This window comes from Chlorocebus sabaeus, chromosome 14 (genome assembly GCF_047675955.1).
Source record: "Chlorocebus sabaeus isolate Y175 chromosome 14, mChlSab1.0.hap1, whole genome shotgun sequence".
NCBI classification, from domain to species: Eukaryota; Metazoa; Chordata; class Mammalia; order Primates; family Cercopithecidae; genus Chlorocebus; species Chlorocebus sabaeus.
In genome coordinates, this window is record NC_132917.1 from 19,582,238 (window position 1) to 19,607,054 (window position 24,817).

Sequence of the window (24,817 nt, forward strand, 5' to 3'; positions counted from 1 at the left end):
CATGAGGCTTACTTGGGGACACATGGAAATGGCAGGCATTTGTCTTGCTGGAAGGTTCTCCAGTTTCCCCACCCCCTATTCCAGGTAGGTTGCTGTTCTCAGTACCTGAGGTTTTGTGTGAAATCACCATTCTCCTTCCCATGATTGTAAGTCAGATTACAAGCAGCATTTGAAATGTGATTAGGTCTATGTCCCTTGTCCCAACATTCTTTATGCCAGCTTTCATTCCCACAGCTCCAGCTGGAGACATGCGCCCTGCAACTTAGCTGCACCTTGGGGTGTCCTGTCTACTGCAGGATGTCTTCAGTGCCTGTAACATTCTTCTCCAAATTAGGTTTCTGGGCCTTTGCATATTTCATCACAGGGCTGGGCCCTTGGGACTCCAATCTGGGAGGATGGTCCTGGGCACAAAATTGAATCTTGAAATAGCTCTAAGGTTTGCCATCAGGATTAATGAAAATAAGTGTACACCGGGGAATGCTTCACTAACTGGAAATCACTATTATTCTTAAACTGAGAACCAGAAGGGCTAGATCTGGTCATAATTCTGTTAACCAACTGCATAACCTTTAAGCCAGAACCTTTACCTGTAAAATAAAGAAGTAGATGATTTCTCTAGTTCCTTCCCACTCAAGTGTCCTATGACTGATTAAAATTGTATGTCCATTAAGCAATTCAAAAGAAATTATGTCTGGCTATCTGAAAGCTCACAGCCAGCCCAAGGAGGAAGCACACTAAAGGCAAGGCCTGGCTACACCCCAGCCCAGGACTGCTTGCTGCTGTGTTAATTGACGATGATGGAACAAAGCACATTTTATGAGAGTTCATGAGTAGGAAGTCCAAGGAGCCTATACATTAGTCACGTCTGAAAATCTTCCCTGCTGGTCCTGCAAGCCAGAGGAGCTGGCCACTGCCACTTGCCCAGATGAAGGACATATCAATCCAGAAAAGGGAACAGTTAGCCAACATTGCTTTATTTGCTCAATCGCAATAAAAACTTTTTCCAGGGAGAAAACCCACATAAAACTATTGGAGACAGAATTCTGGATCAAGTCAGGTCACAACATAAAATTACATGGTAACAATGGTCTCCAATTTGAGAGAAGCAGCATAATGTGCCCCAACCTCCCACAAAAACCTGAAACCCTTGAGAGACTCGGGAAAACAAAAGAAGGTCATCTTCCATTGGCCCTTTCCTCCTCTCTCCTTCTCCCCAGACTCCCTTGTGCTTGTACAGGGCAGGGAGGGGAAAGGAAAACTGATCAGTTACCCTGGGGCATCAATCACCCTGTTGAAACTGGTCTGAGTGCCAGAGAGACAACCAGCATGGCTCCTGCCTTCAGGGTCCACATCTTGAAGAGGGAGACAAACACATGAAATGGAAAAGCATCCTGGAATTAGATGCTGGGCCAGATGAACTGGAAGTAGTGCTCAAATTTGAGTGTGCCTCAGACTCCCCAGGGGCCTTGTTAAAACACAGATGGCTGGATTCACTTGGTTTGGGGTAGGGCCGATATTCTGCAGTTCTAACACCATCCTAGGTGCTGCTGGTCCATAGATCATGCGCTGAGAACCAGTGCTACAGACAGTGCTCCCCATACCTTAGTGGGCATACGAACCACACTAAGTCTGGGGGCTTGGGTAAAGTGTAAGCTGATTCAGCAGGTCTGGTACAGGGCTGGGGGTCTGCATTTCTAACAAGCTCCCAGGTGATGCCAATGCTGCCAGTCCATGGTCCCCATTCAGTAGCAAGGGTGCTCCATCTAGACCAGAGTGCAATGGAAGTTAGAGAATGAGATGAGTTTGGGTTGATATTGGCAGGGAAGGTTAATGGTAGTTACTGGGACTTGGGCTGGTCCCTGAAGAATGAGCAGGATTTAAATAAATGAAAAGGCTGTATTCTGGGAGAGAAACTTGAGCGCCGACAGGGCAGTGGGATTGAGAATAGCAAGGATAGAGGAGTGGATACTGGCCATTGTCACAGATGAGTGACAGACCAAGGCTTGGGGCCCTGCATGCAGGCGCCTCACTCTGTCTGCCTCCACCCCACCCTCCCCAAGCAAGAGGCTGGTGCAGTTCCAGTAAGTCTACTGGCAGCCAGTCTTCATAATGGAAATAATTATTGTTCTGCGAGTCCCAGACTGACAGCTCCCAATCCTGCCTGCTCAGCCAACTGGGTTATTTTTTCACCTGGCTTGTTAGTAATGGTTTGTTGTTTGGCAGCATGAAGTGACTCCCACTTTTCCTTTCCAATCTCAAGTCAGAGAAGCCTCAGTTCTCCAAGAGCTGAGTGTCTCGAAGCCACATAGGGTGGTTATGAATTTCTCAGCAGGCAGCCAGAGCAACGAGCATGTTCTATACGGTGCTTAGTCATGGGTTCCTCTCCTGATCCAGTGAGGGTCACGATCAGATAAAGGAATAATAGCCCCTTCTTTCCCCTCCCCTGCCTCGGAAGTCTTTCATTTTCAGGTTTGTTCTAACAAAAGGCTCACCTTTTCTTCAACAGAGTTGCATTTGTAGGTGCAGAAACATGAGAGCTCATGTGCAAAAAGCCTGTCATTTGAAACTAATATTTATTGGGTTTCCCAGCAATGCTGTAACAAGGCACTACAAACTGAGTGGCTTATAACAACAGAAATTTTCTCAGTCCTGGAGACTGGGAAGTCCAAAAGCAAGGTGTTGGCAAGGCCATGCTCCCTCTGAAGCCTCTAGGGGATGGACCTCACCCCTGGGGAGCTGGAAACCCTTCCTTGTTTTTTCCAGTTTCTGGCATCCCTGAGTGTTCCTTGGCTTGTGGCAGAACCACTCCAGTCTCAACCTCTGTCTTCACAAGACATTCTCCCCAGTGTCTGTGTCCAAATTTCCTTTTCCTTGTAAGGACATCAGTCACACAAGGTATCTGTAAGGACCCACCCTACTCCACCTGCATCTTCTTAACTAATTAGATCTGTCATAACTTTATTCCCAAATAAGGTCACATTCTGAGGTACTGGTAGTTAAAACTCCAACATATCTTTTTGGGGGGCCCAATTCAACTCCTAACAGGTACCTTCATAGTTTATAACGTTATATTATCTCCTGAATTTGACCTTGTCTTTTAGAGGGGCTTTTTCCTCTAAACTAGAATAGCCACTCAGGTGAACAGAACTAACAGTAATTTTTTTAAGATGTGACTAGCAGCAATAGGAAAGGGAGCCTTTAACCCTTTGTTTCTAGTTATTCTGGCTAAAAATGGTTAGCTCTAGAGAAAAATATGAAAGGCGGGGGGTCTTTTTATTTATACCTCCTGCATTTTTTTTATTACCATAGCCATGTATTAATTGTATATCAAGAAATTGGCAAGCACTTTTCATGCGGCTTTAAAAATTATGTGTCAAAGCAGAATAAGGTAGACTTCTAAGTTCTTACACAAAAGAATGTTCAAAATAATGTGATTTAAATTACTAATGTACACCATAATTCTGTGCATATATCTGCATACATGTGCCCATGTATTTGTACAAAGAAAAAGGCCTAGAAGGATAGACAGGAACTGCTTTTTACCTTATATTCTGCAGGTTTTGCCACTTTTAAAAGGAGTACTTTTTGCATGTGTTTAAATTTAATGTGATGACCTTCCCTATACTTCAGCCAGAGCTCAATTAAGCCGCCACAGACTCCAAACAAGAATTGTTGAATAGTTTAAAGATATAGGTGGGCCGGGCACGGTGGCTCACACCTGTAATCCCAGCACTTTGGAAGGCCAAGGCAGGCGGATCATGAGGTCAGGAGTTTGAGACCAGCCTGACCAACATGGTGAAACCCTGTACCTACTAAAAATACAAAAATGAGCTGGGCTTGGTGGCACATGCCTGTAATCCCAGCTACTCTGGAGGCTGAGGCAGGAGAATCCCTTGAACCCAAGAGGTGGAGGTTGTAGTGAGCTAAGATCATGCCACTGCACTCCAGCCTGGGCGACAGAGCAAGACTCCGTCTCAAAAAAAAAAAGAAAAAGAAATAGGTAACAGAAAAAAAAAAAAAAAACACTGAAGCTTTTCAGTCCCCCTTAGCTCTTATTCCTGCTAGAAATAATATGACTATGTAATAACAAATTCTGCTTAAGGGTTGTATTAGTCCGTTTTCACACTGCTATAAAGAACTGCCCGAGTCTGGGTAATTTATAAAGGAAAGAAGTTTAATTGACTCACAGTTCAGCATGGCTGGGAAGGCCACAGGAAACTTACAATCATGGCAGAAGGGGAAGTCAGACACCTTCCTCACAAGGCGGTAGGAAGAATGACAGAAGGAGGAACTTGCCAAACACTTAAAAACCATCAGATCTCGTGAGAACTCACTCACTATCACGAGAACAGCATCAGGGAAACCGCTCCATGATCCAATTACCTCCACCTGGTCTCTCCCTTGACACGAGGGGATTATGGGGCTTACAATTCAAGATGAGATTTTGGGTGGGGACACAGCCAAACCATCCATACCAAGGGTTTTTTGTTGTTTCTTCAGTAGTAGGGCCAAAATGTTTTTTAAAGTTAAGCATGATTCTTACAAGAATATAGAATGAAAACCTGAAAAATGTTTAACTCATTAATAGAGAACCACCAGCGTGGTAAAAGAGCATTAGAATAACTGAGTACTTATGGCCCATGAGGAAAGAATTTGAGAATAAAGTTGCTAGGTTAAATACAAAACTGGTTAAAGTTCTTCAGGGCAATACAGCCAAAACCTTTGGGGTTATCTTTTCTACCAGACAGAGTTCATTTGCACCTCCTCTGGACAAAAATCTGCAAGTTATATGCAACCTCCCAGAGTCTGGGCCCTAATCAAGAGTAAATAGAAAATCAAAGAAAGGCACATACACGGCCCCCCGAGAGAATTAAACAGTCGTTGAGTGGGTCTGCTGGTATGATATTGAAATGACATGCAAATCCTTTTGCCTTATTTCTAAGTATTGGATGCTTTTTTTGACGTAAGATAAAATTTACATATTGGCAGCTGTAGCAATCTACTTTCCAAATGGAGTCTTAAAATTAATCTGCTTTTCACCATATTTTGTGTCTGTTTTTAATAAGAAAAATGACCACCAAGCAATGTGGGCATTGCAATAACATTCCATTATTAAAAAACGTACTTTAACATTATTTTGATTCTCACTTTGCTGGGTACTAAAACATTTTATGAGCAATTTAAATTTTGTATCAGTACCAAAAAAAAAACAATAGTCCACATGTCCGCTGTGAGTTGATGCCAGCAGCAAAAACATTGATACCCAAGGCAGTTTCAAATATTTATATGGATTTTGGACATAACCTTGCACAAGTTACTGAATTTCTTAGCTTCATCCTCTATGCAAAATAAGACCTTCACTAAACTGCTGTATTTATAATTTTGTGATGACACATATAAACCTGGGATCACACTGCTGTGTTCCTAATTTACTTTTATATCCACATTCATAATTTCAGTTTCGGGGCTTCCTTACAGGTTGCTTGCTTTATAATTTGTCTTGCTACGTGATGTGTTCTTTTACCTTGTGATTTTAAAAAGGATAAACTATGTGTTTTAATTGTATCAATTGCTTTGTTTTTCCAAAAACAGAAATTATACTTATCCTTCTTTCCTTTCTGTAGAGTGAAATGGTATCCTTTGAAGTCCCCTAACATTAGATGTGAAATTTAACAAATCTCTCTCTCCCTCTCTTACCAACTGCCATTTTAAATTATGGGAATTCTGTTCTCACAATTTACTGTCACTTTCAAAAAATACAGAAAACACCAAAATGTGAACTTATATAGAAATTGTTAAAATTACACACCTAGCTTAAATAGCAAATATTCAGTCAACTTTTCACTATGCTCTTGAAAAGCTATTCCACGTTTGTCAACGATTTGTTTAGCATAGCAATATGTTAACCTAAACACACTAAATTCAGCATCCATTTCAGGCAGAGATGAGCTGTCTGATTTACTCAACACGTTTCTAGTTAGAGAACATCACATGAGACAAAGTGGAATCGTGCCACATATTTGGATGAAGCCAGAAGCAGCACCTTTTAGGATTCTTAGATCTGTTTTGTGCATGAGCTGTTTTTGAAGCACTCTCATGTTTAGTCATTAATTTGCATAAAATTTTTTCTGTGTTATAACTTTAAGTGCAGTTTGCATGCAAGACCAGGATACCCAAAAACCTTGAAAAAATGTTGCCGAAACTCTGTATTTACCTTCAAATCATTGAACTGTACACTTCAAATGGGTGAGCTACATGATATGTGAATTATTCTCAATAAAACAAAAAACTAGCATAGTAAACATTTATGCTTAGCCTAGGCAATGTGGTGAAACCCCATCTCTACAAAATATACAAAAATTAGCTGGGCATGATGGTGCATGCCTATAGTCCAAGCTACTTAGGAGGCTGAGGTGGGAGGATCACCTGAGCCCAGGGAGGTCAAGCCTGCAGTGAGCTGTCATCAAGCCACTGCAATCCAGCCTGGGCAACAGAGTGAGACCCTGTCTCAAAAAAGAAAAAAAAAAAATCATGCTATTACGGTTTATATAGGAACTGTTTACTTTCAAGTTAAATTTTTAAGGGGGCTAGACTTGGCAGAAAGGGAGACATTGAGACACGAATCAGCGTAAATGCTGAGTGGTAGGTGGGGTTGAAATATATCAGGCCCACCGAGAAAGATTTAAGACCTGCAAAATGGCAGGGAGCCAAGACTACATTTAGGATTGAGAGGGTAGAGAGGCCAGTGAAAACAGAAAACCAAAAAAGAGCAAAAGAGCAAGTAGACAATGACTAAAGACTGACTTGGATATTTGCTTTGCTATCATAAAGTAAAGGGTTTTATTCAGTTCCAAATTTCAGAAAAAAAATAGCTCCACACTTTCCAACTACTGTTAGGAGTAATATTCTAAACTCAAAAGTAACTTAAATCCATTTTATCCTATCTTACCTCACTTTGTGAAAGAGAAACCTTAAACCACAATTCTTTTGTTTTTACAAAGGAAAAAAATGGAAAACATACTTTTCTACTAGAATAAGAAAATGACAAATACTGAAATGTGGGAAATATGAATGGTAATGAATGTCTTTTAAGGTAAATATCCAGGGTATTATTTAGTCAGTCAGAAACTTAGAATCTGAATAATGCCTAAAGTTTCAATGCTAAACAAGGTAAATGAATTATTCTTTATTTCCAGTAACAAGACAAGAGAAAATGAATGCCTGGGTCTCCAATCAGCAACTGCTGATTCTAAACTTCAGTGACTGTTTTTTTTTTTCTGATAAAGGATGAAGAAATTTTGAATAAAATCTAACCACATGAAAATTTTAAACAATTTTTCCTTTTCATATTCCATCTGATCCCAGTCAAGAGTAAAGAGAATATGAGTCAAGAGAAAATTAAACATTAAGCATTTGCTTCTCTGGGTGGAATGGCTTAAAGCTTCCCCTCCCAAGGTCTAGGGAACTTTTTAAAGAGAGTTTTCCTAAGAGGGATTTTTCTACATTTTCATGCAATTTTAGAACTTTTTTTAGATTTCCAATATAAGATAAACCATTTTGGAAACTGTGAATAATTTCAGAAACAGACTTTATTTCTAGGCCATGAAACTTAATTTCCTCTTAATATTCACTTACCTACAGCCCAAATTCTCCATGTATTTTGCCAGATATTGCTTATGAGCTACAAACAGGGCAATTACTTTTTCTGCCTCATGAGATTACTCATACACATACAAAAAAAAATATTTTAAGGCTGCTGATGATTACATCTGAGGCCACAGAAGTTACTCTGCGCCTTCCTCTGGAGACACGAAGCAAAGACACTTTCCTTTCTCCTGATTAGGGTAATTTCCACTATAGAACAGCTTTTCCATAGCAGTAATAAACTAGTCTGGGAGATCTGAGATGCAGGGTCTAAATCTTTGGAAGCCAAACAATAAAGAACAAAAAATATAGATAGCATATGGCTGCCTTTACTTTGTTTTCCCTTCAAGTTCTTCCTGGTGTTTGATAGCCTCATAAGGGCCTAATTGTTGGCAACACCCAAATAAAAGAGATTTTTTTTAAGCTTTATATTTAGTAAGTGCTTTTTGTCATTTCCTCACTTTTTCATACATTCCTACCTGATCACCAAATTATTATGATTTGAACAGTGCTTGGCTTATAGTATTCAGTAAATGTTGATAACAATTGCCATTATCCAGAGACAGAAAACTATGTTCAATATTTAAATCTTAACCCATTTTATCAATGATTACTTGAGAAAATCAAGTGTAATTCAAGCTGAACTCTTTTCAAATTGTTCTCTGGTAGGACATGTTTATTTTTAACCCTAAATGTTATGTCCCTCTAGCCTAGCTATATAAAACAGCCTTACTCTCAAAGCCAATGCTAGGGGGAGAAAATGGACAGGTGACTAGATTAAAAGAACTGAGAGAGACATTAAAAAAAAAAAAAATGCAATGAAACCTGATTGACTCTAGATCCAAATAAAAATCTACACACTTTGGAATATGGGCTGGATATGGCTGACATTACAGAATTATTCATTTTATTAGGTATTATAATGGTGTTGTGGTTATAAAGGAGGATGTCTTCAATCTTAGAAAATGTAGGCTGAAATATTTAGGGGCAAAGTACTGTGACCTCGGCACCTTATTTTCAAATGGTTCAGCAAAAAGTTATATATTTAAATAGAAAAAGCAAATATGGCACAATATTAACAACTCATGAATTTAACTGAAGAGTTTATTTTATTATACTTTCAACTTTTCTGTAGATGTAACATTTTTAAAATAGTTGAGAATAAAAAAATCACAAAAATAGTTTTACTGAGGAAAACACCACACATTCCTTTTTACTGTAATATTTAATATAATAATATACACTTATACATTGGTATTATTTACACTTCATAAAAAAAATCCATTCAACCTGAAATTACCTTAAACACACTATTTAACTGTCAGTGCTAATGTATTGATTTATTAAATATAAATCAATATAGCTCAATATCTATTTTAAATTACTGATAACTAGATGCAGATGTAAGAATCATGAATCAATACTTCCATTAAGTTAAAAATCTCAATAATTTTTTTCAACATTTCTTCTTTGTTTTTCTTCTTTGTCTAGAATAGTCTGTTTTAAGCTCAAAGTAGCATCTTGAAATCCAGGATTTAAGTCTAAGACCTTCTTGAAATCTTCCAAAGCATCATCAAAATATCCTGTACCAGAACCCAAAAAATGGAAAAGAGAAAAGAAACTGAGTATTTCTATATATTATTCATGGCAAAGCTTTGATACATGTACTTTTGCTTTTACATTTATGAGCTTTCAGTCACTTCTAGTAAAGGAACTTTTTTATCTTAATAATATAGAGATGTGTATATCAAAGTAATTTTGTGTGCCCTTAGGGAATAATACACCTAAAATTAGTTATGGGTTTATTTATTGAGATTTAACAGGTAAATATTATCAATCACCTTAAAATTTTAACAAAACTGTATCGCCTGTTTTACATAACTGCAGTAAAATTAAGAAACAGGCAACTAATTTTCTTTTTGACACTTTAAATGAGAAACAGTACCTATGGTCCCTTTAATCCAAGAATCTAAACTTCATTTTCTATTGTCTTGTGTGTCTTCAAAGATTTTAACTCAGAAAAGTTTCACAGGCGATCATCGGAATTGCCTTCATTTCACAGCTGGGAATGCACAAGCACAAAGTAATGGGGTCACCCTGGCTCCTGCGCCCAGGTCCAATTCCCACCCCAGTGCTCTGCTGTGATCTATAACGCCTATCGAAAGCCTAAAATAAACTCAGGGACGCTTCCTTTGTTCCAAGCTCTAAACCTAAATTTCACAGAACTTTAAAATTTGATTACTACGTTAGTTTTACAATATTTGAGACCTCTGAAGTAACAGAATACAGTCAATGACAAAACCCAAAAAGAAAAAAAATTCTTACCCAGCCTATACAGTATCAACCCTCTGTTGTAATATGGAACTTCAAAATTGGGTTGGACTTCTATGGCAGATGTGTAGTCATCCATGGCTTCATAAAAATCAACCCTGAAGTACTTGATTTGCCCCCTGTTGTTATATGCAGTAGCCAAATCCTCAGGGCTGCATTTGCTTTAAACAAAAAGTTCACATTAAAAACACTGTGTTACCAAATTCCTCTCATTTCTACTTTCATTCTCTTTTGGGTATTGTCAAACTTCACAGCCTTATAACATGCAGCATCAACACTGAAAATCCAAGCTGAAGAAAAACCGTACAAATAAATAAAGAGCTAAAAGCAATTTCTGTGTAACCCTGTTATCTACTTTTGTAGGGTTATACCACTACAATGTCAACCTGAAAAGCATACTAACTTTCTAGTGTGTTCACTACCAACTTGTCCTGCTGAATATAACATTAAAATGATTCTTCATTTTTCTAAGCACACACCAGCAGGGCAAAGAAAACAGATCAGTTAAATGCTAACCAATGAGGGAAAAGCCCAAGTATGCTATGGACATGTCACAATGTGAATCAATTTCATTCTCAAATTTTTAAGTGATCTTAAAACAATGAGATTTGAAATCATTTTCCACCAATAAAGAACTAAAGTTAACGCTAGGTGAAAATTCAACATGCTATGATCCCCAGGAAGTTATCTCTGGGGACAGAGTTGCCCTCCCTCCAGCCTCAGCTGGCATCCTCCCCAATGCCAGGCTGGCTTCCTGCTAGGAGGGTGGGCTCCTTTAGCCCCCTCAGGGCTTCAGTCAGTTTGGATGTCCTTTGTGCGGAACTGGCGCTGCACCTGAGGGCACTAGAGGTTGCCCAAAGAGCTTTACATTAGCAGCCTTTCCTGGGCTGGACACCCAGGTAGCTCTGACCAGCCGCCAGTTCAACAGGTCACAGCCCCTGGCCGCCTTGAACCTTTCTATGCACAGGACAAATAGTCTGCACAGAGAGCATTAGTGGCTCTGCTCTGAGTCAGGGATAATTCTGTTTCCCTTTCTTTTTTCCCAAAGCAATTCTCAAATTAGAACCAAACACAGAACTCATCTGTCACTTCTTTGTAATACCCCATAGTAAAAAGTATAGTCCTCCAAAAATATCTGTGAATGCAGTTAGTGTAAATAAAAGGTACTTCTCTTGAGTAGTGTCTTGAGATTTCAGACAGGCACTGTAACTACTGCTACCCTAAGAGGCACTCATAGCCCAAGGGCCTCCTTCAGCCAAGTTTGCTAACGATGGAGAGGAACTGTTGCAATTTTAGAAATTGTCTATTCTATGAGCTGTGATAGAGACTGGGTGTAAGGATACTTCTGAATGCCACTAAGCACCCCTGTTAAAACCTAGATTACAAGAGGGCACCACTCCCCTTCACCTATGTCTGACATGACACTAGTTGAACTGCTCCCAGTAGAGTTTGAAGAAAAACGCAATCTCAGGATGCCAGTAAGGTTTTAGTCATTAAATCGAAGTTTCAGAATTATTGTTATAAGTTTGTAATACTAATTATATATTCGTAATATATTCAGAGAATCATAAAATGTTAGATTTAGAATTAGATCTTATTAAATCAACTTCTAAAAGGCTTTTTCATGTGGAAATTTTGTTTCATATTTTAAAGAAATGGACCAACAGTTGAAGCTGAAATATTTTGTAATATTAAAATTTTTGTAATGATAGCATTTATTATAATGGAATTCATTTAAGTTACCTAGCCCAAATGTGAATTTTTAGGATTTGCTAACTTTCGCAAAAAAAATAGTATTTTGGAAATTAGGTTTATGACTAAAGCTGTACTTTACATATTAAAAGAAAACATCACAAACCGTTCAAAATGCAAGGCATTCAAAAATTGCAAATATTGTTTCAAAATGATTCAGTGACCCAATACTTAAAAAATAAATGTAAGCTCCAGAATATAAATCGAAGGGGAAAAGCTGAAATGGCAGAATTCAGTTTCAATCCATGAGTTCCTAGAATTTTACCAAAGCTTATTTTACAGATGAAAAACAGGCTGAGACATTAGCCATGTGGCAGTGCCAAGACTGGAATTCAAATCCCTTCGACTGGGCTATGACAAACTGTCTTTCCTGTGCTGGTAAGGCATAGCTATTACATTTGCTACAGACACTTGTGTTCTTAGGCTGAGATGTGCAAAGAAGGGAGAATAACAAGACTAGACAGCATCAGTATACCTGGTGCTTATGAATACTTCTTTAAATCTACTAGATAAGTCTATTCTTAGAGCTCGAAACATGAATAGTTTCGCTTTCTAAAGGTGCATTGAGGAAAGTAGATGGTATCATCTTATTATCTGTTCAGAAACGTCTATTATTATTCTCGTGTGTTATTCAAATGAGAAGGTAATTTTATCTTTCCGGTTTAATTTCATACAAGTGTAACAAACAGGGTAAGAATCAAGTCCTTAGTGAAGCCTCATACAAAAGACAAGCTGGCATCCCGTCTAGAAAACTCAAATCCACCAAAGACAACTCACAACTGTTCAAAAAGCTGTTCAATCAACACCTCTGTTCTTTTCTCATCCTGGTCCACTCCATACCATCAACAAGCCCCATCAAGGCAAGACTTGGAGTATAAACAAATGCTACACATCCAGGACAAGCCGAAAAGGTGCTTTGGGTAAGCAGATAGCAGGTGAAGCTGCTAACATCACAAAAAGAAAGCCAGCCAATCATTATGTGCTGGAGGAAGTATACACGTGTACCCACCTAAAAAGTAGTATTGCCGTGATACTGAATCTGAATTCAATTGGATCAAACCTCAAGGTTTAACTACCAGTTCACAGCAGTATAAGACAGATGACTACATTAAATGACAGAAGAGATTAAATCAGCAAGTCCAAAACGCGGAAATTCAAAGGACGCAAGAATCGGTTTCCTTAACAAAGGAAAAACTGTGTTGGGAAGGGAAGGTGGAGAAGAGACTTAAAAAGACTTGATGTGTATCCTGACTTGAACCAACTGCGAAAAGCGAACCAAAGAACAAAACACCTTATTAGTCGATCAGAAAGGTTCCAACACTGACTACTTGATATTAAGTAACTATTCGATGATATGGAAGTTCCTTCTGAAACACCCAAGGATGAATACGATGGGCAAACTGATAATGCTTAAGCCAAGCGATAAACACCTAGACGTTCCTTATGCTCTTTTCTACATAAACGTTTTTCATACCACCACCAAAAGCCAGCGATGTGACACTGAGGTGGGAGTCGCGGTACCGTGGCCCTACGCAGCCGTGACCCCTTCCCTTCTCAGGTCGCGGATTTCCCGCCAGCTAAAATCACAAGTGGAAAACCCCTATCTGTCCTAAGTCTTTGGGTGAGAATGAGGAACGTGGAAGGAGAGACTGCGGGGTGAAAAGCGGCGGCCCGCGCCCGAAGAGCCCTCAGGCAGTTCTGTTCCCGGAAGCTCCCCGCACCGTCGCGGCAGACGGCTCTTCGCGGGTGGGCTCCCTCCCCGCGTTCTCCGCCGCCCTCATCCTAGGCCTCGCCTAGGCCTTTCTAGAAAGACGAACGTCGACCTGCTCAGTCCTAGTGCTGGGTTACGACACGCGCCGCCCGTGAGCTCTAGCAGCGAAAACACGAGCCCAGAAAACCGCAACGTCGCCTCCACCCGGGGTCGCTGCGGCCCCAGGTCTCGCGATAGTTACCTCCCGGGACTCTCGCCGCTGGAGGCTGCGCAGGCGCACTGGCGAATGTAAGCGGAGTACAGCGTCTCGGCCTCCGCGTACTCGCCCTTGTTGAAATGAGCCTGGGCGAGTGTTAGGGTTGCGTGGCTTTCTTGCCCCTGCTGTCCTTCCATAGCAGCCAAGGCCTAGTTTTCGGTGTAGAATGGGGGTTGACCTCTGAGCGGCCAAAGGTGGCACCACAAAGCCACTTCCGCACCCTGGACTCTACCTTGACAGCCAATCTTGGCGCTAGGTTTGTGACTTCTGGGGACCCGTCGTCTCGCGAGATAACTGTTCCGCTGCAGGGAGGGTGTTTGCAGTGGGCCCTGTGAAGTATGTTGTTACCGCGCTTGGACCCGCCTTCCTCGTTTCTTAGAAGAGGCGCAAATGCGTGGTCTCAAACTGATTTCCAAGTCCCTTGTCTGACGCTGCGAGACACTATCCGTTTGTTACAGTGGATTGGGGGCCGATGACGCTGGAGGTGGAAGAAGCCACGGTTCTGTTTCTTAATGGCGAATTAGCCTGCAGGCTTCCTGTCGCTCCCTTGCCTTTCAGCGTCCTTACTTAGCAAAACTCCGCGTTTAGGGTGTTCTCAGTAGGCTTTGTCTACCCTGAAACGCTTTGGGTCGACATTCCACCAGGTCTGTTCTGCGGTCCAAACTTCTCTACCTTTTTTGATTCTCTAGAACTGTGTTACGATTAGTAGTATATTGTGTCGAGAGTCTGGAATCTTTGATGTTAGTTATATTCCCTGTTTATGGCAAAGGGAAATCTAAAAAGTAATTTATTACTTACATTACGTTTAATTCAAATTAAAATTATGTAAGAACAGTTGCCACCCACACTACCCTACATGCCTGCTGTGTATCTTTTCGGGGTCTGTCAATTCTGTTTTGCTTCCCAAAGTACTTGAGCCCTTTCCGTCAGAAAAAGTAAAGATGAAAAATATATTTGGAGCATGATACTTGCATGCAGAAGTCTTAACAGGACATAAATTATGTGCTTTTTGGCTGCTTTCATTAGATTTTTAATTTTTTCCATTTACCACCACTGAAAAAATACAAGTACAGTGGATTAATGTTAAATTAAACACTGATAGAAATTGAAAGATTGGAAAACTACAAAAAATAAACTGGCATTTCTGGTGTAAGCAAATGGACAGCTCAATAGAACAAAAGCTCAGAAACATGCCCCAAATAGGCTGTATTTTGTAAAAGACATGTAACATATATGGAGAAAAGGCCAGATTATTCAAATGAGTGCTATTGGGAGGATTAGTTAACCATTTGGGGTAAAATACATTTAAGCATTTAAGCTCCCAGTTGACATAATATTCATTCCAGGTGATTTAAGAGATTAAATAAAAATTTTTTTAAGAAAATTTTTTTCAGTTCCCATTTATTTTTGCTTCTTGGGGCAGTGTCATCTTTTCAATATAAAAAAAACACAAAACAGAAATCTGAAGTATAGGATAGAAGAAAACCAAGTATGTGTGGGGGGAAGCAACAGCAAAAGGCCAAGACGAGATGTTGCAAAAAAAAAAAAAATGGAGGGGTAGTTCCCTTCTCCTTTGGGGAATGACTCAAACACTGATGTGGCAGTATACACTATTCTACAAAAAGCCAGAGATGTTATTTCTTTTGGGAGATAAGAAAAGGTGGAGATGGCCGGGCGCTGTGACTTATGCCTGTAATCGCAGCACTTTGGGAGGCCGAGGCGGGCGGATCACCTGAGGTCAGGAGTTCGAGAACAGCCCGGCCAACATGGCAAAACCCCGTCTCTACTAAAAATGCAAACAATTAGCTGGGCATAGTGGCGGGTGCCTGTAATCACAGCCTACTCCGCAGTCTGAGGCACGAGAATCCCTTGAACTTGGGTGGAAGTGGTTGGCAGTGAGCCAATTTTTGTATTTTTTGTAGGGATGAGTTTCCCCATGTTGTCCAAGCTAATCTCTAACTCCTGGGTTCAAGACATCTGCCCACCTCAGCCTCCCAAAGTGCTAGGACTACAGGCATGAGCCCCCGCACCTGAGTAGAAGTTATGCTTTGTTCTGTTCAAGGAACAACAGGGATATTTATGTGTCTAAAAACCAGTGATCTGAGGGAAAATAGCAGTATATGTAATGAAAATTGGGGGTTTGGGAAGGGGGGTTCTAAATAGGAGTAAGAATCTTAACCTTTTTTGTGCTATGGCACCTTTGCAAGTGTGGTGAAGCCTATGTCGTTTCAGTGTTTTCAAGTGTTTTAAAACAGGATTACAAAGGAAAGCAATTATATTTTAAAAACAGTTGGAATATTAACAGATTTATAAAAAAGTAAAACATGTTAACATTAAATATCAAGAACCAATGGCAAACACAAAGCTAGCAGAGGAATAAAATAATAAAAAATCAAAACAGAGATAAAACAGAAAAATGGAATCAACAAAACCAAAAGTTGGTTCTTAAAAAGATTAACAAAAATTAATAAAATTTGGGCTAAATTGACTAAGAAAAAAAAGACTCAGATTACTAAAATCAGAAATGAAAATGGGAACATTACCATCAATTCTACAGAAATAAAGAGGATTATAAGAGAGTACTATGAACAATTGTGTGCCGAAAAATAGGACAAACTAGATGAACAAATGCCTAGAAACAAAAAACCTACCAAGATTGTATCATGAAGAAATAGAAAATATGAATAGACCTGTGTAGTATTCTGTTCCACGCTGCTAGTAAAGATATACCCAAGACCGGGTTTTTGGTTTTTTTTAAAGAAAAAAGAGGTTTAATGGACTCACAGTTCCACGTGGCTGGGGAGGCCTCACAATCATGGCAGAAAGCAAACGGCATGTCTTACATGGCGGCAGACAAGAGAAAATGAAAGAACAGTGAAGGGAGAAATCCCTTATAAAACCATCAGATTTTGTGAGACTTATTCACTATCACGAGAACAGTATGGGGGAAACTGCCCCCATGATTCAATTATCTCCCACCGGCTCCCTCCCACAACATGTGGGAATTATGGGAGCTACTGTTCAAGATGGGATTTGGGTGAGGACACAGACAAACCATATTAATCTGTAATTTGTAAGGAGATTCAATCAGTAATCTAAAAATAACCTCTTGACAAAGAAAAGGCCTGGACCTGGTGGCTGCACTGATGAATTCTACTAAATGTTTAAGGAAGAACCAACACGAGTCCTTCTTAAACTCTTCCAAAACACTGAAAAGGAAAGAAAACTCTAAATCACTCTATAAAGCGAGCACTGCTCTGACACCAAAGCCAAACACAGACACTAGAAGAAAACTGCAGACCAATATCATTTATGACTTTGATGCAAAAATCTTCAATAAAATACTAGCAAATTGAATTTAGTCGCATAATTAAAGGATTATACACCATGACCAAGTGGAATTTATTCCTAGAAATGCAAGGATAATTCAACACATGAAAATCAATCAGTAGCAGTTGAGGGAAAAAAATCAATGTAATACAGCACAGTAACAGAATGGAGGGAAAAAACTTTATGATCACCTCCATTTAGGTAGAGAAAGCATTTGACAAAATTCAAAACCCTTTCATGACAAAAACACTCAAGCAGGGAATAGAAGGGGTCTGCCTCAACATAATAAAAGATGTGTATAAAACACAGCGAACATCATATTCAATAGTGAAAAACTGAAAGCTTATTCTACAAAATCAGGAACAAGACAAGGAAGCTCACTTTTGTACTCCTATTCAACACAGCACTGGAAGTTCTAGCCACAGTAATTAAGCGAGAAAATAATTTAAAAATAAGCCATCCACATTGGAAAGGAAGAGGTAAATTTATCTCTTCACAAATGATATGCTCTTACATATAGGTAACACTAAATATTCTATTTAAAAATGGTTATAACTAATAAATGAATTCAGCAAGGTAGGAGGATATGAAAGTAGGAGGATATGAAATCAACATGCAAAAATCAATTGCATTTTTATTCACTAACAATGAAGCTATCCCAAAAGGAAATTAAGAAAATTCCAGCCAGGCACGGTGGCTCACACCTGTAATCCCAGCACTTTGGGAGGCCAAGATGGGTGGATCACTTGAGGTCAGAAGTTTGAAACCAGCCTGGCCAACATGGCAAAACCCTGTATCTATGAAAAATACAAAAATTAATCACATGTGGTGGCAGGCACCTGTAATCCCAGTTACTCAAGGGGCTGAGGCAGGAGACTCGCTTGAACGTGGGAGGTGGAAGTTGCAGTGAGCCAAGACTGTGCCTCGCACCACTGCACTCCGGCTGGGGCAACAGAGCAAGACTCCCTCTCAAAAAAAGAAAGAAAAAAGAAAACAATTCCATCTACAGTAACATCAAAAACAAAAAAAATATTTAGGAATTAACCAAGAAAGTAAAAGATTTGTACAATTAAAACTATAAAACATTGCTAAAAGAAATTAAAGAAGACATAAATGGAAAGACATCTCATGTTCATGGATTAGTTCATGGATTAGAAGACAATATTGTTCAGATGTTAATATTATATAAACCAATCTTCAGATTCTATGGAATCCTTATCAAAATCCCAATGATGTTTTTGCAGAAATAGAAAACTCCATGCTAAAATTCATACGGAATTACAAGGGCTCTCAAATAGCCAAAACAATTTTGGAAAAAGAATAAAGTTTAAGGACTCACTCCTGATTTCAAAACTTACTACAAAGCTACATTACCTAAAACAAGTGTGTTATTGGCATAAAGACAGTTTTTTAAACAAATGGTGCTAGGAAAATTGGATATCCACTGCAAAATAATGAAGTTGGACTGTTAACAACACATACAAAAATTAAATCAAAATGGATCATGACCTAAATGTAAGAATTAAATTACGAACTCTTAGGAAAAAACATATGGCAAAAACTTAGCAACACTGAATTCGGCAATGATTTTGTGAATATGACATCAGTGGCACAGGCAACAAAAGAAAAAACTAGACAAATTGGGCTTGATGAGAATTTAAAAACTTTTGTGCATAAAAGACACCGTCAGAGTAAAAAAGCAACCCACGGAATAAAACAAAATATTTACAAGTCATATATCTGATAAGGGATTAATACCCAGAATATATAAAGAACTTCCAAAAACAACAACAACAAAGGAAAACAACCCAATGTAGAAATGGGCAAAGGATTTGAATAGACTTTTCTCTAAAGAAGATACACATATGGCCAATAAGAACATGAAAAAATGCTCAATGTCACTAATAATTAGGAAAATGCAAATCGAAGCTACAATCAAATACCACTTCTCACCATTCCAGTAGGATGGAAACAAGAAGAAATAAGTGTTGGTGAGGATGTGAAGAAACTGGAATCTTTGTGCACTATTGGAGAGAATGTAAAATGGTGCAATCACATGGTATGACACTTCTTCAAATACTAAGAATAAAATTACTATTTGATTCAGCAATTCCACTTCTAAGTATATACCCAAAATATCTGACAGCATGGTCTTAAAGAGATATTTACACATCCAGGTTCATAGCGGTATTGTTTGCACTAGGTAAAAGGTGGAAGCAATCCAAGTGTCTATCAACAGATGAGTGGATAAGCAAAATGTGGTATCCTCATACAATGGAATATTATTCAGTCTTTAAAAGAACAGAAATTCTGCCACATGCCACAACATGGATGAATCTTGAGGACATTACATGAAGTGAATTAAGCCAACCACAAAAAGACTGAATGATTCCATTTTTATGAGGTACCTAGAGTAGTCAAATTCATAAAGACAGAAAGTAGAATGTGGTTGCCAGGGACAGCTTTAAGGGGGATAGGGAGTTATTGTTCAATGAGCATACAGTTTCAGTTTTGCAAGATAAAGAATTCTGAGATGGATGGATGGATGGTGGTGGTGGTGGTGGTAGTGGTGAAATATGTACAATATGAATGTACTTAATAAATATAGTTAATTCCACTTTAACTGTACACTTAAAATGATTAATATAGGCAAGGTGCAAGAGTTCATGCCTGTAATCCCAGCACTTTGGGAAGCTGAGGTGGGAGGATTACTGTGCTCAGGAGTTTGAGGCTGCAGTGAGCTATGATTGTGCCACTGCACTCCAGCCTGGGTGACAGAGCTAGACCATGTCTTGTAAAATATTAAATTTAAATAAACAATTAAAAATGGTTAAGATAGTAAATTTTATGCTATGTGTATTTCATCACATAAAAAATAGGGAAAAATCAAATGGCAAGTGTGTTTTCTATAAGAGATCGTCACAACATTGCATTGAAGTCATTATTACTGTATTTCTATTAATTGATTTTGTTGCATCCACTGCAGTTTCTGCTTTATAAAGGTGGTTGCTATGAGCATAGATATTAGGTGTTATGTCTACAGATATTCTTACATGTTACATTGTTATTGTGAATAGCAGTTTTTAGCATTATCAAGTATTCTTGCTTGTAGTACTTAACTCACCACATCAACAAATTGAAGAAAAATCTCAACAAATGTAGAAAATTCAGTTAATAAAATTCAACTCCCTAGCAAACTAGGACAAGAAGACATACTTATTAAAACCTACCAACAAAATGTCTACAGAAAATATAATAAGCAATGATTTCTTAAAATATTGAAAAATTTCCTTTGAGATTAAGAATAAGACAAGGATGCCCAGTATCATCACTTTAATTATTCAGCATTGTTTTGGGTATCCTAGCCAATGCAATAAGATGATAAAAAGAAATAACAGATATGACAATTGAGAAGTATTTTTTTTAAAAAAGCAGTCATTAAGCACGGTTATATGGTTGTATATGTAGAAAAGAAGTGCAAAGGACTGAGAGTGACAAAACATTTTTGAAGAAGAAAAACAAAGTAGGACTTGTACCAGATAGCAGGACCTATTTTAAAAACTATAATAACTGAGACATTCTGCTTTGGGCCAAAGAAAGACAAACAGATCAATGGAACAGAAAAAGAAACCAGAAATTGGTACCTGCATATATGGACTTGTTTTTTTGTTTTGTTTTGTTTTTGTTTTTGTTTTTTTTCATATAATTGCACATCAGTGTGGAAAGGGTGGACTTCAATCGGCTGGAGGTATAATTTAATTTTTTTTAACTTTAGAGAAATATCTTAGGAGCTGATAGCTCTCATTATAAACACATAATACAGCAATTTATTCAGTCTCTTGGGGTTTTTTCCCCCTTGTTTGGTAGCAAAAGTGGTACTGTATATCTATTGTACCTCCTGCTCCCTCTTCCCCTTCTCCACTCTGGAGCCCAATACCCTCCTAACCAACCCCCATCAGCATACTTAAATCAAGACAAAGCAAACACCATGTTCTCTATAAGTTATAAAGAAAACGTGGAATAAACACAAGTTATTTTTTCTTCAATGTTTATTATTTTCGCATTTTTTTCACTTAATACTACATAAAATCTAAGATCTCAGCTCTTGGAATACAGAAAAATAATTTCAAAGTGTACTTTAGCAAAATAATTTATAATGAAATTAGCATTTGTGAATTAAGCATGTCAACATTGCTGTGTTGCTTGTTAGGCACACTGCTTATGTGTACAGCTTCATCAGTCAGTTCCATCATTTCAATACTTTGGCCCACCACACCACTTTGAAACATGCAATTAAGGGCAAGTTTTATAATAAAAAAAACAACTTGGCATTACTCAAAGGGAGTCAGTACATGTTTTTTGCAAGGAGAACAACATAACTGTTTAATGATGCTGTCTTCAGTATACTACCTAATTCTGTTTATGCAGCTTCTCACCAGGTAATTGTTTTTTATGGTCAATTTTGCTTTTCTTTGTCCCCCTAGTCAAGGGAGAGTTTGTTAGTGTTGTTATCTTGAAATTGCCTTCATGTCGAATAAAACAAACTAGATCAATTCATAATATAGGTTTTTTTCTCTAGTACTATTTACATACAAGACAAAGGTCCCCAAGACATTATGGCAGATCATTAAAACTTTAACAGATATAGATACCAAAGAGGCATAAGCTTTTACAAAAGTAAAAAAGATGTGTCTGTCTATATACATACGCGTGCACACACACACATATACATATATGATAATTAGGTCCACAAGGTATTAGAGGTTGTTTTAAAAGATACTGGTTTCTGGATCCAACTGAATTAGAAATATCAACTAGATATTGTTTAAATATCAACTAGATCCAGCAACTCAGAATCTACCTGGAGTAATTCGTTGGTGGGAAAATTCTAGGGCTCAGGCAGCACAGAATTAGGGGGAAATGAGAAGGCTCCAAAAGAGAGTTTCCAAAGTTAGGTGAAGTCTGAGGAGTCAACAGGTGATCCTAGAATTAAAGCAAATGAAAGTGTAACCAACAAATCACAGTAAGGGGCCAGAGGCATGACAATCAAATGAATTCTCAGCTGATTCCTGAGATAGGAAAGGGAAGGAAGAAATACTCAAGCATTCAACCATGGACCAAGAATTGCAGCTGTGACCAAACTGTCCTGCAGGAACCTTTCAGACAGGCAAAGCTAGTAAGTGTGCCATCCCTACAACCCTGAACATTTCTCTTTCCTTGATGAAGCAGAGAATAGCCTCATCCCTAAAAATAGAAGTCCTGTGGAAAGATGTAAGTTCAACAGGAGATGTATTGTCTTAGACTTCTTTGTTAGAATGTGATTTTCTGATTTGGGGAAATTTTCCATTCTGGTATAGAAGAAAACAAATGAGAAAGCTGGAAATCATTGTGTTAAATTTAGATAAGTAAGTTAGTAACTTAGGAGACATATTAGACAAAAGTTAATAGAGCATGTATGTGTGACCACAGATAGAAAGGAGCAAGAGATATCAAATATTCATGAAGCATTAAAAATATGAAAAGCCACAAAGATATCAAATATTCATGACACACTAAGTATGCATGAGACATATAAAGCCCTCAATATGTGTGAGAAGTTGATTCAATTACCCACTGGTGACACTCATTCTGGCCTGTCCTTACCCAAGAAATACAATAAAATTCATGGCTGCTCAGCAGACTAATAAGCAAGCTATTACTGTGGTAAAAGTGTACTGGCCCCTGAGACCCTTCTAGAGAGCAAGTGTACGTCGTTGACCTCAGGCACATTTCATCTGATTGAGTTGTCTGGCTCAAACGGCCACTCTGGTCCTCCTTGTAACCCCACTATTAGGGGAAAGCTTATGTGACAGAGTGTGAGTCAGGACATAAAAACATTACATAACCTGTGATTCAGGTGTTGCAGTCTTTCCACCTCACTGGCACACTACACTAACAGTTAATCTATCATTGCTTTCTCCTTGTTCCTCACTGTGTATTGCAAATTGGTTTAATAAACCAATGTATTTTGAGAATTTTTATTTGGTTTGTAAGGCTTTCTGTTCCTTGACCTCTGGGATAGCTTGCTAGGTAGTGTATTTAGAAGCTACCATTGTACAAAGGTAATTTTCCACAAGGCACATGAATAGAGACAGAGACCTCAAAGACTTCTGGTCTCCCCTTTTTATTTAGGCCTATGAGCCCACTATCTATCCTAAGCTCATCTAGGCTCTGTATCTCTTCTCATAGCTCACTATTCCCAATCTGCAACATGCTGAACTTGCCTTGGTCTCTATAAGACAAAAACATCAGATTGAGAAAGTGTATTGTAGCTGCAATAACAAAGTTGCGTATCTCTATGTATTGCCTCTACTAAAGGTAAGCCAAACCTCAATAAAATAATCTTGATGAAATAGTGCAAAGTTCTGTCTTTAGCCACAAAATGGGAATTCATGAGAAATAAACAGAACATTATTAGCTATATAAAAGACATAAGAAATGGTCCATTACAGATCACAACTGTTTATCTTCTAAATTAATAATCCATGAAAACAGATGCATATCAAGAAAGAATCACTCCCTCAACAATACTTGTGTAAATGAAGGGTCCAGCTTAGTGACAATGTTTCAATAGAAGCTATAACTACAAAATGGATATTTTTGTTTGTTATTTTCATTATAAATAGAGCCAAGTTTTCTGCACAATTATATGAAAGTGTAAATTCCAAATGCCATCTCTTGAATGAAACTAAAAGGACAGGTTTTAAAATAGAGGAATAGGGCTATTAGAAACAATTGATTGTAAAAAATGTCTTAAAATGCCATCGCCTCACTTCTGAATATATAATAAAGAAGACATTCAATGCTTATTTAATTAACTACGGCTACAGAGAAAGCTCATTTCACTATTACAATTGTTTAACTTCCTTGTAACATGGGTTATAAAAATTCTCTAAATTCATCTTTGCACCACTCCCATGCCTCCCCCGCTCCCCACTCCCTTCAAGATTTTTTAACGAATTCAGTTACCTTGACACTGTGAGAAAAATATTTATTTGGAATATTCCCATGGTATCATGTAACCAAATACAAGATAGACAAAAGAGAGAGGCAGACAGAAAATATGGTTGATTTTCATACATTTATATGAAAATCAGCCTTATTATTTCACAGTTGTATTGCTTTAAAAAATTATTTTATTAACATGTATTTTGTGCAAAAATTCAACTATAAATAATGAGGCTTATTTTCATACAAAACTCATAGAAATAAACCTCATTACACATACAGCATATAGCCATGTATATATGTTACCTATATTTTACAGTTACATACAGTTTATCATTCCTTTAAGCCACTGGACTATGGCATAAGGGGCAGAAGCTGTAGTGGCTTATTTCCTGGGCAAGGACACCATGCTTGCATACACTGCACATCCAGAATTGATACTCAGTGATCGGGCTTCCTGTGGCAACGCATGTTGGCAGTTTCCCTTCTCCACTGTAAAACAAGGGGAGAAACAATTCATTATAGTTTAAAACTTCTCATTAGTCTAACTTAATTTATTTAATACACTTTTAAAAACCTAAAGAATAAAAATTCCAAGATTAATGTCAAATACTTTCATTTAAAAAAGTTTTTTCAAGAAAAAACCTTTCTTACAATGAAAAAATAAAAGCATGAATACACTTGTAAGAATAAATAAAATAGGGTATAATGTTAATGTGAATTGCTTCAAAATTTAGCGCTTTACTTCCTACATTAAACATTGTACATCTAGAAATCCAAGCTTCTAATAAGATAGAATGACATCC

The 24,817-nt window shown here is 38.2% G+C and overlaps 2 protein-coding genes across 7 annotated transcripts in view; both read right to left on the minus strand.

The window, feature by feature from the left end:
• Positions 1 to 8,730: 8,730 nt before the first annotated feature.
• TTC32 (tetratricopeptide repeat domain 32) lies at positions 8,731 to 13,960 on the minus strand. Of its 2 annotated transcripts, none has more exons than XM_007971376.3 (3): positions 13,680 to 13,960; positions 9,970 to 10,136; positions 8,731 to 9,227 (listed from the first exon to the last, which is right to left on the minus strand). In XM_007971376.3, exons 1-3 carry the CDS (start codon positions 13,829 to 13,831, stop codon positions 9,088 to 9,090), a joined length of 459 nt encoding a protein of 152 aa, XP_007969567.1. In that variant the 5' UTR covers positions 13,832 to 13,960; the 3' UTR covers positions 8,731 to 9,087. The 2 variants fall into 2 exon arrangements, with proteins under 2 accessions (XP_007969567.1, XP_007969568.1); XM_007971377.3 differs by lacking the exon at positions 13,680 to 13,960 and adding an exon at positions 13,551 to 13,660.
• Positions 13,961 to 21,055: 7,095 nt separating this feature from the next.
• The window catches only part of WDR35 (WD repeat domain 35), a 67,523-nt gene continuing 63,761 nt past the window's right edge, over positions 21,056 to 24,817 (minus strand). For 4 of the 5 annotated variants that reach the window (XM_073022797.1, XM_073022795.1, XM_007971378.3 and 1 more), the window contains one exon: positions 21,056 to 24,503. In XM_073022797.1, coding sequence (XP_072878898.1) covers positions 24,353 to 24,503 — 151 coding nt within the window. In that variant the 3' untranslated portion in view covers positions 21,056 to 24,352. The remainder of the gene's footprint in view (positions 24,504 to 24,817) is intronic. The other variant, XM_073022796.1, reaches the window with a different exon arrangement.